This window comes from Alligator mississippiensis, chromosome 4 (genome assembly GCF_030867095.1).
Source record: "Alligator mississippiensis isolate rAllMis1 chromosome 4, rAllMis1, whole genome shotgun sequence".
In the NCBI taxonomy this organism is placed as follows: Eukaryota; Metazoa; Chordata; order Crocodylia; family Alligatoridae; genus Alligator; species Alligator mississippiensis.
The window spans coordinates 246260345-246281366 of NC_081827.1; the positions used below are offsets into that span (position 1 = coordinate 246260345).

Here is a 21022-nt window from a genome sequence, read left to right on the forward strand (position 1 = left end):
TATAAATCAGAAAATGGCACAGCCACATAAGAGGTAGAACCTGAGCTTTCTTCTGCAGCTGCAAAGTTCAAAGGAAGGTGCTGTAGTATATGGCATTAAAAAGGAAAGCACACTCTTCTTGATCCATCAGGTCAAGTCATGGGCAGTACTGGTCATCTGAGCAATATTCACGTGAGACTAAAGGTAGAATGATGGTAGATTCATAATGATGAATCAGGAAGCCACAGATAAGTATCCTTTGGTGCTATCAGAGTTCTGACATGGGAGGCTCATTTTAACAAAGCAATAACCACAAATTGCAGGTGACATCTAACATCAATCCCACTATCAAGGCAAATTCAATGGTTGAGCAACTGTTCCCTTTCTGTGGCCTGCCTGCTTTCCAAGTGATCAATGGCTCTGGTGCAATAGTACTTGACCATAAGAGCTTTATGTTTGAAGAACAGTCTGAAGAAACCACCTAATAGCAACAATTCGATATTCACACACCGTAAAGTTTGCAGAATGAAGTCAGAAGGCACCATGTACTCATGCAGCAAACTAAACCTTCTGGCAACACAATGTTAGGCTGTTACATTGCTGTCATTTTCTAACTTGTTATGACTTTGATATGCTTTCTTTTCTACTTCCTCCTCTCACCAAACCCCATTCCCAATTGCTGGGAGGGACTGGGGGTTAAGTTTACTCCACACACCACTCTGCCTCAGGTGTGCAGCATGAGCAATGAGTTCTCCCTTCTGTCATACATCAGACAAGGCTGCACTCAGAGCTGTAGTCTCCCTTGGAGATTTGCTACTTATCATAAGATCTGGAGACCATGACAGAAAGTATGTATAGACCCTGTGCATTTATATTATTGTATGGGGCAGAGTGCTGGGCCTACAATACTGCACAGGTTTGGTCTGATGCGCTTAGCACAGACCGAGAGAACACGAGAAAACCAGACATGCACAAAATGAGTCATGTACAAATGATATGACCCAGTGGCCTGATGAGACAGTACCTGACACTTATAGAAGATGGTAGAGAGACAGGATTAGAGCAAAAAATAGGGCAAGAAAAATGGATGGCCAGGAGAGAGAGTAGATGCCAGGAGTGGAGGAAACCCAAAGGAGCACTGAAGACAAATGATAAGGGCAGCGTGTCAGTTCAAGGAGCTGAATGTTTAAGTCACTGAGGAGGCGGTCAGGAGAACACTACTCAGCTCAGGGTAGACGTAAGGGATGATCAGTCATAGGAGACAGTGATAAAAAAAAGTGCCAGAGCACTCACATGGAGCATAGAACATCATCAGAAGAGGCTTGTCTTCCTTCTTCAGAAGCCTTCTGAATTCCTAATGACAAATCAGACAGAAAAGTCCCTGTTAAATGCATCCAGTCACTTTTAGTGGTGTTAAACTTGAAAAAATAAAGGTTAATAATATTCAAAGACACTCCTGCTTGTTTACTCAATTAGTTAAGGAATAAAAACAAATCTCGCAAACAGCCAGAACTTGAATCACTTCTTTCCACTCAGCTCCAGCTTAGTGGGATTAATATAAATCATCATGGGGCTCAAATATTCCCTAAATACATTGAGATAAATTTTCAGTGCTAAGATGTGGGAGGTTTACAATTGTTGGTCCATAGAGCTTTCAAAGTTTTTATAATTAGACACATTTTCCTCCCCAGTCCTCTCAGAGATACCTACACCCTGATTTGAGGAGGTCAGACTATGAAAAACTGGGACAGGTTTAGTTTCCACATCATGAAACCTAAAGCTGGGCCATGAGAGGCCACAAGAATAGATTTTTCTAGTGCTGCCATGGCAGGGAAACCAGATGAAGTTTTTAAATTGAATGCGACCCCATGAGAGTTTATAATAGAGTAAAAAAAGGTGAACATTAAAAATTAATCTTCCTACAAAAACTGAATGTCAAAATAACTGTTCTCAATATCAAAAACAAAAGGTAGAAAATTGAAAACGCTCTTTACAAAATACCAGCTAGAGACCAATCAATTAAAATTTTAAAAATCAATAGACTGGAAAATAAGACTGGAAAATAATACAAAACACCAAAATGATGATTACAGAGGAAATCGCAGTTAGCACTACAATGACCCTGGCCTTTTAAAGGTGGGATGAAACTTTCCACTGAACTGAGAGAAAAGGGCCAACAGTGATGAGCTGAGACACAGGAAAACTGGGGTCAGCAGTTTCTGCCTCTGCCAAAAACATCCTGCATGGCCATCTCTGTACTTTAACGACAACCCTGGAAACGGAGATAAAATTTCCTCTCTCCTGCTCTAAAGGATAGATCCTAATCCATCTCCAAAAGTGCCACCACTTACCTTCTACAACACCTAAAACGTGGGTGCCTTGTCCTCAGGGGCATCTAGAAAACGAGGCAAGGTATTTCTGCTTCCTCTACACAGTGAATTGGGAGACCGAGGTGCCTCCCCAGAGGTGGCTGGGATCAGCCAGTCACCCAGGCTACTGGGTAAAAGGTAGGCACCACCACTACCTCATTGCCATCATTTTGTATCAAGCAGCATGCATACATCCAGCTCTTTCATGGGGGTTAAGACTTAAGGCACAGGTTGCACACCTCCCAGACCAGTTTAGCTTGCAACAGAGCTTAGGTGGGACTAAATCACATACATAACTACTCAGGGTGACTTCTGAACATGTCCAGCAGCCCAAGTCTAGACAACTAGTGACCGTATTGGGCCAAAATGGAAAAGACTAATGCATCTAGGCACCTAAGTGGTGGCATGTTCAGTGAGCAGAGCTGATTTGGATCTTTGGGACTCAGGCACCTAAGCCCTGATTAAGCATCTTAGAGGTCATTTATGTTGTGCCCCAAGCTCCTCATGACAGGGACAGATCTTTGGATGTATTTAAATTGAATGTGTATAGGTACATGGCAACACCATGCCAAGCAAGGAGAAATCCCAGGCAAGGTCTATACCCAGCAGCAGGGTGCCGAGTACAGCTAAGACAGGGAGTGAGGAGATCCGGCTCCATAGCAAACAGGTCTTTGAGTTGGCCAAATCATTTAACTCTTGCCCTAGTTTCCTCCTCAGTAGAAGGGAGACAATGGGGCTTATATTGATGCTTCTTAACAATGTTACATTCACCAATGCCCTGTGTCTATACGTTCAAAATACCTTTTCACTGTCGACATGTACAATATCTTTGGCTTCTGGATCCTCCTCCCACAATGGAGCTCCTTCTGGATCCTTTAGAAAGGCCACCATGGACTGCAATGAATGGAAAGAAATGGGCCTTTAAGTGTAAAACTGAAACAAAATACGAGACAGGCACCATCTTGAACCCCATCCTTCCACATTGTGTATTCTCCCACAAGTAACGCCAATGCTATTCTGCCCTAGCACTAGCTTGCTTTAGGTAAGACCAATGCAGCCATAATCTCTAGGAAGCAGAAGTTCCTTAGGACATAGAGTGGAGTTGTGGGCCTGGTTGAAAGTTTATGCTCCTTGAATGACTCACAGCTCGCTGGCCCTTGTTCCCTCTAAGGAGGGGAAAGTATGACAGATGTGGGCCCTCTACATGTTGAGTGTAGAGAGAAGTGTGGCAGCAGTGCATGGGGCCTCAACTACCCCACCTTCAGCACTGCAGCCCCTCCACATCTGCTTCCCTGGCCTAGCTTCCTATGCCACGCAAATTCTCACACCCTTCTTCAGTTTGGGGCCAATTCAGAGAGGAAGATGCTACTCCTATGAAGAGCATCACAGTCCAGAGCTTGGGGACTAAAAGTTAGTTGGTCTGAGAAAGACTATTTTGCTAGTTTCCTCCTCGTGCCATTTTCCACCTAACTCAGCTTACACCTTAATTTCAGCCAGGGTGTAACAAGGAACCAGAAGAGGAAAGAAGCCAGCTGGGAGTAACGCAAAAAAGTTTCTATTTACACCACAGTTAAATATTCCACAACGTATGAGCTTAAGGTTTAAACAAACATACATGCAGAACATCTTCCAGGGCTGATGTAGATTTGGCAGATCACAGATATTTGGTCATATCAAAACAAGTTAGCCCAAGGGAAGTCAGCTACAACTCAAGACCATGGGTGAAATGGGTCAAGATAAGACGATGGTAATTTTGATATCGAGTTTAACGGAGGTAGGATTTCATTTATGACCAGCCTCCTTTGTGAGCTGTGACATAACCAACTTTGGCATTGGAGGCCTGAGCAACCCATGATGATTGCTGTAACGTCAGTGCTCAAGGAGGGGGATAAGCATGGATTTCACTCAAACAACCCAGTTCCCTTGTCTTTTGCTGCCCTCTAGAACGACAAAACAGGCAGAAAACGGACTTCTTCTCTTCTTACATTAAGTGCAGACGGCCTTCTCTTTTTGTGGACACGATTAATAGATGTTGCTGCATCAACAAAGAAAGGGAGTTGCACTGTAGATCTTCTGATCTCAGGCACAAGCAACCTGCCCCTGCAAGATCTTTATTTGAACACTCTTGCATGCCATTGCCACATACGTTATAACACATGATGACCTGGTCAAATCAAAGTCTGGACTGATGCCCAGTCAGCTGAGCTCATGTTAAGGACTTGTCTAGAACAGGCTTTGCAAATGCATTAATTGATTTGCACATGTATTAATTAATGTATTAATACAGCTTTTATTCCAGTCCAGGCAAGGCCAGTGACATCTTGGCAATTTTTGCTTTCAGTGGGGCTGCCCAGGCACTACTGATGGGAGCTGAGGAAAATAATAAACTGACAAGAAGAAACAGATTCTGGCTCAGGCTACTGTAGGAGTTGCCACTGCAGAGCTACGAAGAGTAAAAAAAACAATTAAAAAACCCCTCCGTTGACAACATATTCTGGTCCCTGAAGTTAGCATAGAGCCAAAGAGCAGATGTGCAGAGTATAAGCGTTGTTTTTGCACAGGCACTTGTAAAAGTAGCAGCATGCTTTTTGCCTGATGGTAACACATGGGTCCCATCTAAGCAGGACAAACCATATTCTAAAACATGGATGTAATATAAACAGGATCGAGGTGCTTTAGCCATACCAGCCTGTCCAGCCCCAACCAGTTTGGAGAAGGCTCAATAACATGCGCCATGGAAGGAGAGGGAGATGCACTGCAGTTAAGAATGTCCCATCAAGCAGTGCTCTCTCTGCCTGGACTAGGCTGTGCCTAAATCTCAGATATACACAAGGGAAGAGAGACAGGGGTCAGTCTCTGAGCTGCTAATGAGTGTGATTGACTACTCTAGTTTCAGGAATCCCCATCTGTGAAGTTCAGCCATGTAGCAACAGATGCTGTTAGAGGATGGGGAGATTAGAGAGAGAGAGAGAGAGAGAGATTTAAATTCATTCAGTCTCTCACTCTCTGCCAGAAAAAAAAGAAAAGAAAGATGTGTAACGATTTCTGGCAAGGGCAGGCAGTGTACTGCCTTTCACTTATTCCTCTGCTCTGTCAAGGTTTTATTTATTTTTAAATAAAGCACAAAGGAAATGCAAAAGTTTAGTCATAAGAACAAATAAAGAAAAAAAAAAACTTTAAAAACCCCCCCCACTTTCCTACAAAGGTTCTTGCACTCCAACAGTTAAAGATCAGAGCAAGGACCAGTCCATAACACAGCAACCACCACACTGAGAGAATCAGTTACAACACTGAAAGGACATGAGGTGGTAAAAAAGACCGAAAGAAACACGCCACACGCTTTGATCTTGCAGCAGAGACTGAACCAAGCTGTGCTTTACCTGTGTTCTTGAAACAAAGTTCAAAGCTGTTGGGTAATACTGATGGAACAGAGGTCAGGAAATATGGTTTCATCTTGCAGCATAGACCGGACAAACCATGTTTTATAGCATGATGGAACGAGCACGGTGGTTAGTCATAAATAATGATAACTATATAAAGACGATAACTAGCCATGCTCTGGAAATCATGTTCCTGCACCTTCTGTTCCCTCAAGCTATAATGCAGTAGGGATGCTAATAAGAGAGGCTTATCCTCTTGATCAGACACATGGACCTTTTGGTTTTTAAAGAGAGGGCCTTACAAAAGCAAGCTTTAAAACATTTCAGGGCTTACAACAGAACTAATTTAGTGGGTTCCTGGTTCTATCTATTCCCTTTACTTGTATTGAAAAAGTTTGGGTTTTAATGAGTTTTTGCTATCACAGAAGGGGAGAAAATTTTCCTTGTGCCTGATCCTACAGTGAAGGCTTTATGTTCAGACATGTGTTTATGGAGCATCTGCCTTATACTTTGGGGGGCTGCTAGTGAGGCTGGGTAGTCAGTTGGTGAAAGCAAAAGACTGAGAATAATATACCTGTTGCTCAGTGACATGAAAAAAATCCCTTAACCTTCTGCATTTCAGTCTGCCCATCTATATAGCATCTTCTGAGTAGGGCTGCTGCATGGCTGAGTTAACACTTGCAGTGTACTTAGAAATTCGACTGAAATGCAATTGAGAAGGTTTTGGTTACAGCATACGCAAGACAACAAGAGGAGGGGGAGAAAGCAGACCATATGGAACAGTGATTCTCATGTAGGGTGCCAGAGCACCCTGGGGTGCCTCCAAATAAATCCATGCCCCAACCCAGTCTCTCTCTCTCAGGTTGGTCCATGGATTTTTTCTAGTGCCTCTCTCAAGGGAGGCAAGCAGACCACTCCTAAAAAGGGCTGCCAGGACATTTGGGTAACCGCCTCAGGTTCCTTATGTCCTTTACGGAGTCCTGTGACCATCACAGCAAGGGCTTTGATGCCTAGGCAGGTGTATGGAGGACTGGAGGCTGCCCTAAATCTACCATCCCCCCACTTTAAACCCCTTTTGAAACAGAATCCAGAGGCCAGACCAAGTCCAGACATTCAGTGCCTCAATGCCCCTCTCTCTCTCTAGTAGGAGACAGACACAGAACGCACAAGCTTTCATGAACCCAAGTTCACTTCATCAGATGGGTTTATGAAAGCCCTATAAAAAGGTGCATATCTGCCCTGCCTTCTGGCTGACTTCAGGCTAAACAGCTATCTCCTCCTATAAGATAAACCCAGAAACGTGAAATGAGAATCCCTAGTGTTAAAAACACTGTATCCTGTTGTGGTCTTCCTAAATTCCCTGCAACAGAAGAACTGCTCTATTATTTTTATGCAGTCAAAAAATGAATGAAAACTAAGAGCTGTCATGAGAGGTGCCCTGAACCTAACAAGGTTAGGAACCACCGATGTAGGGGAAGAAAGAACTTTAAAATAGAGAACAGAGTAGCAAAGCTAGCAGCAGGTGAAATGGATTGACAGTGACTTCTGATGTATAATCAGACTCCTCTTTAAAAAGATATTAATGGACAATTGGTGAATTTAATGGATCAATAAACAGACAAGTGCATGGCCTTTGGAGCAAGAGCATCTTCCCTCCCACCTGTACTAGGACCCATGAATGTAACTAAGGGATGCAAGAGGGGCACCAGTCCTGGGCACTGACAGAGAAGGGTACCCAGAATGATGCCCACTCACCACCAGAGTCTTTGCCATATCCGGAGCAGTCCTGCACCCTCCTGGAGCTGAGCAGCATGGGGCTTCTCTAGCTTGGCTCCTACAGGTGGGTGGAGGAGGATGGAGAGGGGAGCACAAGGCCGTTCCAGAGGTGATAAAGGAGTTTTTGCCCTCTCCTCCCGCCCCCAAAGTTTTGTCCTGGGCACCAAAATTTATAGTTATGCCTCTGCTGGGATCAAGAACCTCCTTCTGTGGGCATCACCGAGCTACCAAACTGGAAGTATGGACTGTAAGGTGGATAGAAAACTGGCTGGAGCATTGGGCTCAGAGGGTAGTAATCAATGACTCAGTGTCTAGTTGGCAGCCGGTATCAAGTAGAGTGTCCCGGGGTCAGTCCTGGGGGCTTGTTTAGTTCAATGTATTCATCAATGATCTGGAAGATGGGATGGAGTGCACCCTCAGCAAGTTTGCAGATGACACTAAGCTGGGGGGAGTAGTAGATACGTTGGAGGTCAGGGTTCAGAGTGACCTAGACAAATTGGAGGATTGGGCCAAAAGGCATCTCATGAGGTTCAACAAGGACAAGTACAAAGTCCTGCACTGAGGATGGAACAAATCTCCTGCACCAGAATATACTGGGGACTGACTGGCTGGGCAGCATCTCGGCAGAAAAGGACCTGGGGGGTGACAGTGAACAATAAGCTGGATATGAGCCAGCAGTGTGCCCTTGTTGCCAAGAAGGCAAACAGCATACTAGGCTCCACTGGTAGGAATGTTGCCAGCAGATCAGGGGGAGTGATTATTTCCCTCTATTCAGCACAAGTGAGGCCACATCTGGAGTACTGTGTTCAGTTTTGGGCCCCCCACTACAGAAAGGATGTGGACAAATTGGAGATGGTCCAGCAGAGGGCAACAAAAATGGTTCAGGAGTTGAGGCACATGATTTATGAGGAGAGGCTGAGGAAACTGGGCTCATTTAGTCTGCAGAAGAGGAGAATGAGTGGGGATTTAAAAGCAGCCTTCAACTCCCTGCAGGGGGGTTGCAAAGAGGATGGAGCTGGACTGTTCTCAGTGGTAGCAGATGACAAAACAAGGAGCAATGGGCTCAAGTTGCAGCAAGGGAAGTTTAAGTTGGATATTAGGACAGACTCTCTCACTAGGAGGGTAGTAAAACAGTGGAACAGGTTATTCAGAGGTGGTGGAAGCTCCATCCTTGGAGGTTTTTAAGACCTGGGTAGACAAAGCCTTGGCAGGGATGATCTGGCTGGGGAAGGTCCTGCTTTGAGCAGGGGGTTGGACGAGATGCGACCTCCTGAGGTCCTTTCCAACCCTCATTTTCTATGATTCTAAGTACATGTCAAACAGGATGGTAGGAAAGGGGGCAAAATGTTCCTCTTCAGACAGCAGCAGCACCTGGGAGAATTAAGCAAGAGTCCACAGTACTTAGGAAAGTCACTTGTTGATTCCCTAGTAACAGCACCTAAGTTACTATGCCACTTTGAGCCATGAATGCTTCCCACAGTTTACCACAGCCCAGCCCGAGCTGCAGAGACTCTGCTCTCTGGCTGTGACACCATTTGGAGGATAAAAGGGACACTTCCTGTCCCCCCATTAACATTTTTGCTGAAGATGGTGGAAAAAAGTAGCCCTACCCAAAGACCTCCCTCTCCCTCTGCACTAAGGACTGAAGATGGGGAAGTTGGACACCGAGCGCTTCCTGATTGCTCTGGATTTGGCTGGTGGGAAGTGGCTGATACTGGAAAATGTAGGCTTCCTTGGAGATTCTGGCTTTCCAAGTGACTTGAAGGAGGGAGCTTAAGGTCAGCCACTGAGAACAGATCGCACACCACAGTGGGGGCCAAGTCTCTGGGGAGGCAGGCAGGCAACAAGTTAGCCCCACACCCTCCAAGTACCACTCTCATCCCTCTCCCCTACTCAATCTGCTCCTTCTGCTCCCTGACCTGTGCTCCTTGCCTGATTTGCTGCTTTTATTTTCTGCTCCCTGCCCTATCTGCCACTGTGTTATCCATCCCCTCCTTGGCCTGCTGCATGCCACACATATAGGCTGCATGTGCCATATGTGCCACAGGTTGGCCACCCTGCAGACACAGCAAGTTTACTGTCGTGCAAATGTAGAGTAGAAACATACCACACAGTCCCTACACTGGTTGAAGTCACTCCAGTCCAGTCCAGTCACCCCTCACAGAGGCAGCAATAACTTCACGCTAGTCTAAGCTATGGCCACATACAGATTGTATGTCTACTGATTTAGTCAATTTGATCTCAGGGTAACCATTTGCTCAGTGCAAACAAGCTCTTGCCAGCCCCCCTGCCAGCTAGTAGCAAAACACAAGGGAAGACTGTACAGTTTCTGCTTAGTATACCCTGCATTTAGCCTATTACTTCTATGAGCATCAAAATTACTCCGTCTCCTGTCCCCCCCAACCCCTGCTTTAAGTCACTGACATGTCTTTTTCCTTCTTTTATTGTCCCCATAGAATTTTGATTCCCATTGCTTTATGCGAAGGAAGGTCATTTCGTTCCTGCTGTGCTCAGGGTATAGTCATATGAATTGAGGCTCCATAATCAGATGAAAGAAAAGGCCATTTCATTGCTCTCTTTATGGCTGATAACTGCTAAAACAACAGGGAAATCCCTTCCATAAAAGCTGTCCAGCTAATGCTATTAGTTACAGCCAACTACCAATAGGATCTGGCAGGGGAAAAAAAAACCCTGTGTAATACCAGTTTGCAAATAAAGTCACAATTTATGCAATGTAACACGGGTTCAATCTTCTTAAGCGCACACAGCTTTTCTGGATCTGGGACTGAGAGATGCACGTAGATAGAATGACCTAAAGGGTTTTTTTCCCTAACAGCTGTTGATGAAAGTTACCCCGTGCCCCTGTAACATGAAACTGAGAGCGTTAACATCTGTTTAATCCACAGATGTCCCTCCCACTCCTTCCCCTCCTCTGCAGTGTCAAAAAAAAAAAAAAAAAAAAATCACATATTTAACTTTACCTTTAGTGTGACAGCTCTCTTATATTCAGTATGAAATGCACCGTCCCTGTTGAATGAGGAACAGGGAAACAGTGTGAACTTTCAGGAATGTTTCTGAAAAACCATACAGCTGTTCCCCCTTCTCCCCAACACCTTGTTCTCCAGAATAAATTATCCCACCAAAGTCACAGAATTGTGCAAAATTTAATGCAAAGCAATTTAAAGGGGGGAGGTAGGGGAGGTAGAAATAAGCTTAAAGCAAACAGGCCTCTAATGAATAATTTCCTCTCTGAAGCCTTAATGAGAGCATTTACTAAAGGCATGATCTTGGGAGAGACAGCTGCTCAGCACCCTGTATAGCTGCATTATCCCTACTTTTATGATGCATAAGAAGGCAATCTAACTCCAGGAATGGCAGTTTCCATCAGCAGCTCTCCAAGTGCTTCACTAAGAGGGACCCAGGGGAGGGGGCGGGAGGGGAGGGCTGGATTAAAGGAGAAAGGCAGGTGCACAGAGGTGACATGACAAGCTCAAAGCCACCCAGAAAGGCAGTGCCAGAGCCAGGATCAGAACACAGGTCTCCTGAGTCCCAGTCCAGTGATCTGTCCACTAGGTCATACTTCCTCCCCTGTTACCTGTATTCATTTAGGTATGTGCATAATCCCCACTGAAAGCAACACCTTAGGACAGTGGTACTCAATCTCTGTTGAGGCCAAATCCAGCCCACAAACTCATGTCATCAGGGCTCATGGGTCTGGAAATTTGGTGGCAGGGAAGCAGTGCCAGCGTTAATTGCTACTCCAATGCTACCATATATCTAGATCTGTGGGATCCAGCCCCACAGTCGGACCCCGTGTGAGGGACCTTCATCCCTTGGCCTCCCTACCTGCCCGCCTTCCACCACAGCTACCTTTTGATCCCACAATTTTGTATATCCTTCCTGCAGCCTGCCCCCTCGCCTGTTCTCCCACCACCACCGTCACCTAACTCCACTTCAGCTTTGGGGCAGTCAGCAGTAGCACAGCCCTGACCCAGCCTAGCCTGGCCAGAAAGAAGCAGAAGCTCCCAGCTGGGCCAGATTGGGGCTGGAAGGACCAGAGCCAGAGCAGAAAGTAAAGAGAGAAGGGGGTAGCTGGAGACTACAGTGTCCCCCATGTTCTCTGGTACTCACTTAGGTAGGTGTCCCCGTTCCTCTCCCTGCCCCCAGTTGCCCCTGTGCTCCCTGAGCTGTGAGCTTGCTCCCCCACCAAGTGAGCCATCCGAGCCCAGGGCAGGTAGCAGCTCAGCTCTGACTTCAGCCCCACGGCAAGGGACAAAACTGGAGCCGAGTTGCTGCATGACCCAGGCCAGTGCTCAACTCCTAGATGAGGCTCAAAGACCGGGGAGGGGAAATGTCATTTTGAATTCAAGTAAATACAGTAATAAGCCTCTGCACTGGGGGAGAGACTACATGACAGAACTAACAATAAGTGAACGCCACATGCTCATAAATAGCTTGGACAATTAGTGAGAGCCTCTTTCACCCCAGTCCCACACTCACTTATAATGCAATAATTCCACTCCTTTCTCCTTTGAGCTGGGATCTACTTTCATCTTCTTGCATAATTTTCGGCTTTCTGCATCACTGCAAGGTACACATAAGAAAAAAAAAAATATGGTTAAAAGAATGTAAGCAGTTCAGTGCTGAAAGTAAAGCATTTAGCCCTGGTTTCTCAGCAGCAATTAGTTTTGCTTAAATCCAAGAGGATGGTGGTTTCCATCACATCTGACAAGCAAGCTGGCGTTCTACTGCAGCCAGCGTGGATCCGAGCCATTTGGTTAGTTGGTCTAGGTACATGGAGTTGAACGGTCCAAAACAGTGCTCAAGTTGAGAGTCCTATCTGTTAGAACAGGGGTTGCAACATGCTCCAGGATACATGCTTCAGTGCAGGTGATTACAGGAGAGCTTTTAAGAACATTTCAGGAAGATGTGCCCATAGTTTGGTTGGCAAGACTGGTTTGGGAGAGAATAAAATAAACAGAACACAGTCAACCTTTGTCTCAGGGTAGGAATGAATCCTAAGTGCACAGAGGAAGCCTGAAGCATGATGAGAGGGTTTAGACTGAGAGAAAATAGAGAGAGAACTGTGAGAAGGGATTAGACTAGTGAGTCTCAAGCAGGCCACCATGGCACCCTGGAGCACCTTAAGGTCCTTTCTAGGGTGCTGCACAGTGTTTGCAAACTTAACAGTTCTAACATGATTCACATGATAAACCCAAAGATTTCACACAGAAATCTGGAGTGTTAAAAACAATCTGATCTGTTGTGGTCTGAGTTCTTGGCAACAGAATTGCTCTAGTTTTTTGTCTATAGAAAAATAGAAGTGAGAAATATGAGCTGGCATTTTCTAAAAGGTGCCTTAAATCTATCCAGGGGTGCCTTGGGCATAAAAAGGTTAAGAACCACTGAATTAAACACACATATCCACATTCAAGAAAGCATTTGCTTAGGTTTGTAAGACTTAAGTCCAGGCTTAAGAGAGCACACACCAACTGCAGATGCTTCCACAGCCTGACGAAGGGTATTTAAACCCAAAAGCTTGCAAAGAAGAATTTTTCCAACTATTTGAGTTATTCTAATAAAAAAAACTATCAGATTTACCCAAAGAACCTTGTCTGCCTATGTCCTTAGACCTACACAGCTACAAGCTACACCCCTGTCAACTATATGAAGCCTTCATTGTTGAAGAGAACATGGCATGCAAGAGGAAACTTCCTGAAGAAAAGTTAAATGGTCAAAGTGCCAAAAGAAGGGAGGGTTTATGTTGACAAGGCTATTAGTTGCCTCGACAGAGCAAGATGAAAAAGCTCCAAAAACCTGTTTCTCAGCAGAGGCTCCTTGTACCTTTTGCACCAATAAATCCATTTAGCAAATGAAAATGCTGAGCACCTATCAATGCCACTGAAGTTTAAACTGATTAGAGTCACTTTAGAAAGCCTCAATGCCACAACTACGAGGGGCCCTGCTGAATTGAGGGCTCCTGCTGGTGTCTGCATCAATTCTACAGACACTCTCAACCTGTCTCCTTGCAAACGTGAGGAACAAGAAAGAGAAAAGAAACACAATGAATTAACACTGTTGCAGAGAGGGAACTGTGTGCAGGAAGTCCTAGGAGGCACGTTCCAGACAACATTGCGTTAAAAGACAGACACATACACTGGAGTGTTAAATTACAGATCTAAATTAGCATCTCAAGGAGCTAGCAAAGCATGTGATGATTCCTCCAATTAGAAGTGTCTGTTTTCTCACCCACACATAACCCTGCAGTCCTACGAAACTCATCTCTGGTCCTGGATACTCAGATAGCAGAATGCAGCCAGCTACAAGTTTCCCCGCCCTCCACCTTTTGCTTTGCCACAAAACTGCATATGTCCCTCTCAGCCACAGATCTTCCTTCCTTTTTTGTGTCCTTGTGACAAGGTATTTTGCAGAATTTGCAAATTTGCTAGATTCTGACACGGCCGAACCATGAGTGCTCCTGCTATGGCCTCAAACTTGCTACCTCTGGGATCACATAAAGGTCAATTTGGCCATCGGTACCTGTTGTTTGGATGGCCATAATTCGGTCCATCTAGGAAGCACCTGGGAAAGCCGCTTGAGATATTTCAGCTGACACTGAACAAGGTCACCCATCTTATATGCAGAGGGGGCTCGTAAAAGGATATGCAACTTGTGCTTCGCTATGAATCTCACTCAGAAGCTGCCTTGCACAGTCCCATTTGCCATTTACAAAGCCACAGATGATTGGACCTAGCTGTCAGGCACCACCTCTTGCCATTCTGCTCTCCCAAGTCACCCATGCATTGCCAAAACATGCCTGCAAGCTGTCTTGCTGGCCAAGTTTGAAGGCAGCTCATTCCCGGTAGGAAGTCCCCATATCTGAAGTCTACCCCATAAGAAATTCGTCCAAGCTTTAGCCAGGGACACAGAGGGGCTTACCCAGAGACAAGTCTGTTGTGTTGCTGCAAGTAACTGGCACCCAGCTCAGGTGAGCCCAAACTTTTAAAACGCTGCCCCAGGCACGCCCAACTATTTCTTCCAGGGCAAGTCCCTTTCTGGTCGACTCTGTGCAACAGCCCCATCTGGAAGCAAATGTTTGTGCAGTGTGAAGAGGAGCAAGTTCAATGGGGCTAACTTAAAGTATGTCCAAGTGAGGGGCACAGGGCTGCAAGCAGAGTCACAAACACCAAGCTACACAGACCCTTGGATCTTCAAACAGGGCTGGAGGGCCTTTAGCCCTGGGTTTGCAACCATTAATCCTGCTCCAGTGGTTATGGCGCTGCTCTCCAATGGATCAGGCACTATAGGGTGCTGTTGACAACTCTGCCACTGAGTCACTGCGGAGCCATGGGCAAGTCACTTATCTCCCCAAGCCTCATTTTCTCCTTATCTAGAGGGACAGTAAGCTTTGAGATGATCTGAGATTTACAGATGAGAAGTGCTCCACACTGTTACTACTCAAAGGAAAGTGTCCCCAGGTACTACCATAACAGGTGCCCCATGAATACCAGGAACAAACATCACCTGCTTCAACTCTTACTAATTCCTTCCTTACTACCTGAAGCCTTTATTAAAAAAACAGGAATGTAAATTCCAGAAGCAGCAATATCTTAAAAGGGAAAAAAAACAGCCTATTTAAATCTTTCCAGCACTGAGGTTCTGCCTCAGTTCTAGCCATCTGTGTTGCTGCACAGGGACAAACCCTTTGCAGACAGACAGAAAGCTGCAATTTGCTCTGTGCATCTTACCCTGCGCGAGCATGAAACAGAATTTAGTCCATCTACACAAGGGGTCTGCATGGCTGATGTCCAAGCAAATCCCCAGCACAAATCAGGTCTAAATTTGCATCAGTAATTTTTTCATGCCCCAGTGCAGCTTTCTGAATATGCCAGACGCACCGACTCAGCTACTGAATTAAGTCTTCTTGGAAAGATGACATACTTTGCAAAGACAATACTGGACCTAGTCTCCCTCCGCTGCCCCCCTGCATTTGCTGCTGCTGATTTCCACGCAGCCAGAAAAAGAAAACCATCCACAAGGAACAGCTCTCTACAATACCATTTTGAAACGGCTGTTATCCTTCAGGAGAGTAAATACCAACCCAGATTCAGTCTGCTCTGGGGAGATTTACCTCCATTGGATTCTGGCCAACAGCTACTCTCTAAAGGCAAGCTCTTTACCTCTTACATGGGAAAGGATAATTAGGACTCCAGCTCTTGCGATTTAATTAAACCGTTTGAAGAAAGTAGAAGAGCTCATTAGTGTGCTGGGGAAGAAAAGAAAGAAACCATCTCAGAATTGACTGCTTAATGGGTATGACAAGGCACCAGAGCATCTTCCAGGCTCAGGAGAAGGGGTTACTACTCCGAGTAACCATAGCACGGCCATATTAATAGTGGGTATCTCACACCATCTTCTTTCACATGAATTTTAACCCTGTTAATTCAGTACTATGCCACCACTGAAAAAGGATGAGGCCACAGCTTTATTTAAATTGCATTCGATACATCCAGCTTTATCCCCATGGAAAAAGCAATCCCAAATGCTAGCACCCTCAAAATAACAGGGTGGACCCAGCCAGGCACTCCAGCCACCTCTCTCCATATCCAGGAAAGATATGGGAAGTTGTTCTCAACAGGAGCTGCTCAGGGAAGGGCTCCTGCAACAACAGACCAAGAGAGGCCAGAATGCATGGAGGGAGAAACAGTGCAGATGTTGGACTTGCTGCACCAGGAGCTGATTTGTTTCCAAGGGTGAACATGGTGCCCGGAGATGGCACTGCTGATCGCCATCATCAGGCACAGGTCAAGGATTCAGGCAGATTTGGACATCAGGAGAGTGAAACTCAGCATCCTGATGAACATCTCTATTCTCAGACAGCTGCTCCTGCCAACCCCAAAAGACTTCATCGCATTATACCATCCCTTGGCTTCTCACTGAGAGGGAACGTGTGCAACTGTATGCTGCTATTAGTTTCTGACTGGCAAATAAGCCTGAGCACCAGCTGGGCCTGGTAAGATTTTCAAACCCACTCTCAGAATACAGACAAAAAATCCCAGCATGTTCAAACTGTGCTGCACAATAAAATAAGCACTACTGTAGGGACAAGCAGGGCCAGATTATAACAGTTTAAAAGTCTTCCTCTCCTGCTGGGCTGGGGACAGGAAAGGGGTGGAGGAGCTGCTGGGCAGTCTTTGCAATAGGGATGTGAAGGGAAGGTGGCATATCAGTATACTGACCGTCTGGCTACATGTTGCTTTGTAGCACACTCATGGACTAGCTGTCCCTTATCTGTACTTCCTGTGGGCCCAGGCACAGCGAAGTGATTAATGAAGACATCATGGAAGCACTGGTTTAAGTAATGAGGTGAGTAACTCTGCATACATTAACACTGGCTTGCTCTCATGCAAGCATATCACATAAGCACATCTGAACCACATCACCATATCAACAAATCTGAAAGCCAGTCATTTATACTGCTGTCAGGCTCAAAAGCTCTAGCCAAGACAGGGACCATATTGTGTCAGGTACTTTACAAACACACATGGAGAAAATCCTTGCCCTGGAGGGCCTACAACTTGCACAGACAAGACAAAGGACGGGTGGGAAAAAAAGAATCAGTTAAAAAGGGAAGTGACAGCAAGTCGGCATCAGAGCTGCACACGGACCAGGAGTTCCCCGCTTCTGGTCCAGCATCTGCTCAAGTGGACCAGAGTATTGTAGATGTAGGCAAGGAGGTCCCCAAATCCAAAGGATCCATAAAAATCACCCATTCCACCCTCTCTCATACTCCACAGCCACAAAGTGCCCTACAGATAATCCTACTGCGAGCCACAAGTAGAGAACAGGAGAAACAAAGTCACTTGCCAGCATCTTGGCTAACAGTGGCAGGGAATTTGTTAAATTAAAATGTGCTTAGAGGATCCTAAGAAGAGGACTGTACCTCTCACTATAGAGAAAAGCAACCCCCACCCTCCTAACAAAACACACAAAACCCAAAGCCAAAACCCCAATTATTGTCAAATCTGACCTAGGGAGGAAAATTCCTTTCTAACCACAATTCTGGGAAATGGCTTGATCCTGAACACCTGAGCCAGACTCTCCAGCCAGGCACCTGCGAGACTCCTAAGCAGCAGGAGAAACATCAATGCACCCCAAACAGCCGGCTCTTCACTGCAGCCCACGTCCGATTCTTCAAAGGCAAAAGAAAAGCCAAATAAAGTATTAATGTGGGGGAAGGGGATGCAGGGAACCTTCTGCCTTGTTCTTCAGCAGAAGTCCTAAAATACGAGATTACGAGGCAGCTCCCAACCACCCTGCATCCTAGAAATGCTTGGGAGATACCAGTCAGGCCTCTCCTCCTCTGCCTGCATTCTCTTTGCTTTTTACTCCTCCTGTTGATGAAGTTAAATTTATCCCAGGACATGGTTGGAAGAGCCTAGGCAGTCCAGCCCCATTTAACTACAGGTTAACTGGCTTTCCGCAATATCCCTCGAGATTGTTGTGCTAAGCCAGCATCAGTCAGCGTTCGCCGAGGCTAGGGAGCCCATGTTGTGCTCTGGGCCAACCATCTACAGGCTGCAGTTGTCCCTTCTTTGGTTTCCCGGCCCCAGGGCAGAGCCTTTGCAAAGCCCTCCAGCTGGGTGCCAGAGAACATACCCTGTTCTCCCCTTTCATGGAAAAAGGGCTCACGAACACCCTGAGAAGCACAGAGTTCAGATCCTGCAAATGTGCAACCCGAAACTGTGGCAATCCAAAGGGATGGAAATACCATGAGCTTCCACCAAGTCATTTAAATTAAAAGTACACATGTTGCTTAAGCAGGCCTTCAATACATTGTCAGAAAGCAGAAACGAATGCCAGTTGGTCAGAGACATGCTTGCTACTATGAAGTTCAGGACTCTCATGTCATTTAAGAGCAATGCATCCAGGCAGTACCTGATGTCCGAGTACCTTCCTTACAATCATCCTTCCTACACTACAGCAAGAATCATTTATAAGACATCATTTTGTATGCCATGCTCACTGGCCCTCTCCAGCCATGCTCCCATGGAAAGGGATGCTTTTGTAGTATCATCACTATTTCCTAGTATGATGTGGCAGCTGCTATGAACAGTGTTGCTTACAGTATGTCACCTTTATAAGCAGCCTCATATTCTGTAATGATCTCAGGCCTTCCTGTATCACTCTCCTGAGACAGATCTGAAATAAGAGAGGGGAAGGGGGGGGATCACTTCTCAGAAGCTGTCAACCTAGCTGCAAAAGCACTTCTCCAAAGAGTTGTGCTAAGCAGGCACCGGATGATAATGGCTTACATCCACTCAGACAGAAAGCACATATGTAGCTCTCACCACAGACGGGCACTCAAACTGCTGCAATGAGCGTGGCAGAAAAACCGATGCAGAACAGACCAGGAAAAGACTCCAAGAGCAGGACAAAAGGAAAAAAATATTGATCTTAAAATACAGTATCTCTTTCTTTTCTACACAGATTTGCTGATCTGTCTCCACTATTCTACATCTCACATGGAAATTAATGAAGGCAAGTGAGAATAACAACAGGTCTGTGCTTACCAGAAGCAAACAGGCATCTCACACCAGCAACTGCAATGCTTGAAGAGTTCTGATTTTATTTTGGGGGAAGAGAGAGAAGCCTGAACCAAGGAAAGGAAACGCTGCTTTATAGAAAGCATGCAGGAATTGGGATTAGCAGACGACAAAGGTCTCGTTTGGACTGCAGGGCTCATTTTCCAGCCCCAACACACCGCAAGATTCCTCCATCAGCAGCACCCTGCCCTCCAACTGCAGCTTTCCGCTCTGAACAGTCCCCTGAAACGTGACAGGAATGCAGGAGGGAACAATCTATATGCTGTGGAAAACCAGCACCACCAGTCATCCAATAAAAATGATTCTGTCGATCTGTTAGTCAATTAGAGAACCAAAGAATCTATGTACAAAACCTCCCTGGTAACAGAGAGGAAAAAAACCATTTCCCAAAACTAAAACTCAGGAGATCCATTCCCTAAAAGCAAGAATCTTTGACAGCCCAAAAAAAAGGAAGACAGAAGGTAATGCAGGTGTCTTCAGCTGCCAGTGATCAAGATGAGAGAGAAGAATAAAACATTACATAGCATAATCTTCCTGTTTGCAGCAAGGTGGAAAGTTACAATGAAGGAGAGCCAAATTAATAAAGAGGGTTAGAGAGCACCACAAAAACCTGCATAGAGATACGATGAATGGACTTGCAGGAACAACCAAAGGCAGCACAGGAACTTCTGAAAAGCTAAGGCAGTTGTACTTTCTTGCATCTTTTAATCAGAGACCACACTGGACTCCATTTACATGGTGGGTTCTTCATCAGAAGAGTCCAGATCTGGAGATAACAGTGCGACTCAATAGGATGTGAATGAATGCTAGAAATACTGGATAGGAAAATACTTCTAGGAATAAACCAGTCCCATACACACAAGAACTTCTGCATTGGTCTTTGTTTGCATCACCATTCTTCAGTTGAATTTAAGGAGAATCATTCAGAGAATATTTAAAATTAATAAGCACTAAGTGCAAGGAAACTGGAGAATGTTAATTAAACTCTAGCTAATTTAACATTAATTTTATTCTAGATAACAGCAATGTTAACATTTCCACACTTAATCAGCAATTCAGGAAAAAATAAAAAGATCAGGAAACGCAAACAGTAAGGCTGAATGCATGACCTGAACTCTGCATCTTATGCATATAGAGGAGTCTTTAGTTAAATGCCACATATTTCTGAAGAAATGCAGTATACGGGGTCTTGAAGAATTTTCCATCTACTAACCCCAGAGTCTCACCTAAGGTAAAGTGTGAATTTAAAACAAAGCAGTTATTCCAGATAAGCTATGTGAACACTCGTTGTAGAATAAGTCTGTTATTCTGAAATTAATGTAGTCTATGTGGATAGGTTATTTCACCCAATGCATGGAAGAGAAGTGCTGGAATGAGATATGCCACTGAAACAGTTTTGCCTGTACAAACTCTGTCCTTTTAGAAATATTTTGCTGTCATAGCACATGTATTTAACCAGCTATACTGGCAAAGTGTTCTTAGGACAAACATCACCTAAAACTTTTTAGAGGATACAGGTGCATGCTTTACTTCCTCTCCTAAGCCAACTACATTACTTGCACCTATTACAGAAAAACGGCTCCCTTGCACCTTAGAAGAGGCTGTATTTCAGCATTAACAAAGAAATCCTACAGAACAGTGTTCTGCAGTCCATTTAGATGCCCTAGATGCAATAGGGCTGCATTCTTTGTTGCATTTCTCTCTCTTCACCTGAGCATTTCCGAGCCCCCAGCTCAGAATTTATAATTTCACAATTCCCTATCATAATTTTATCCTAAAAAGAAAGAGGATGGAGTTTGCATGAATTTTTTTTTGGAAAAGGACCTCTGATTTCTGACTACCTCTAATCCCACCTGCCTTTATATGCAAGTCCTTATAAAGTAAGGACTTGCATACTTCTCATTCTTGATGG

At 45.1% G+C, this 21022-nt stretch overlaps 1 protein-coding gene across 3 annotated transcripts in view; it reads right to left on the reverse strand.

Annotated features, from left to right (window-relative positions):
- Positions 1–21022, reverse strand: part of PDIA5 (protein disulfide isomerase family A member 5) — a 139680-nt gene that overhangs the window by 92681 nt on the left and 25977 nt on the right. For all 3 annotated transcript variants that reach the window (XM_014599612.3, XM_019480576.2, XM_019480577.2), the window contains exons 4-7: positions 12005–12088; positions 10486–10531; positions 3150–3242; positions 1273–1333 (exon numbers count right to left, since the gene is read on the reverse strand). In XM_014599612.3, the coding sequence (XP_014455098.1) occupies positions 1273–1333; positions 3150–3242; positions 10486–10531; positions 12005–12088 (284 nt within the window). The remainder of the gene's footprint in view (positions 1–1272; positions 1334–3149; positions 3243–10485; positions 10532–12004; positions 12089–21022) is intronic.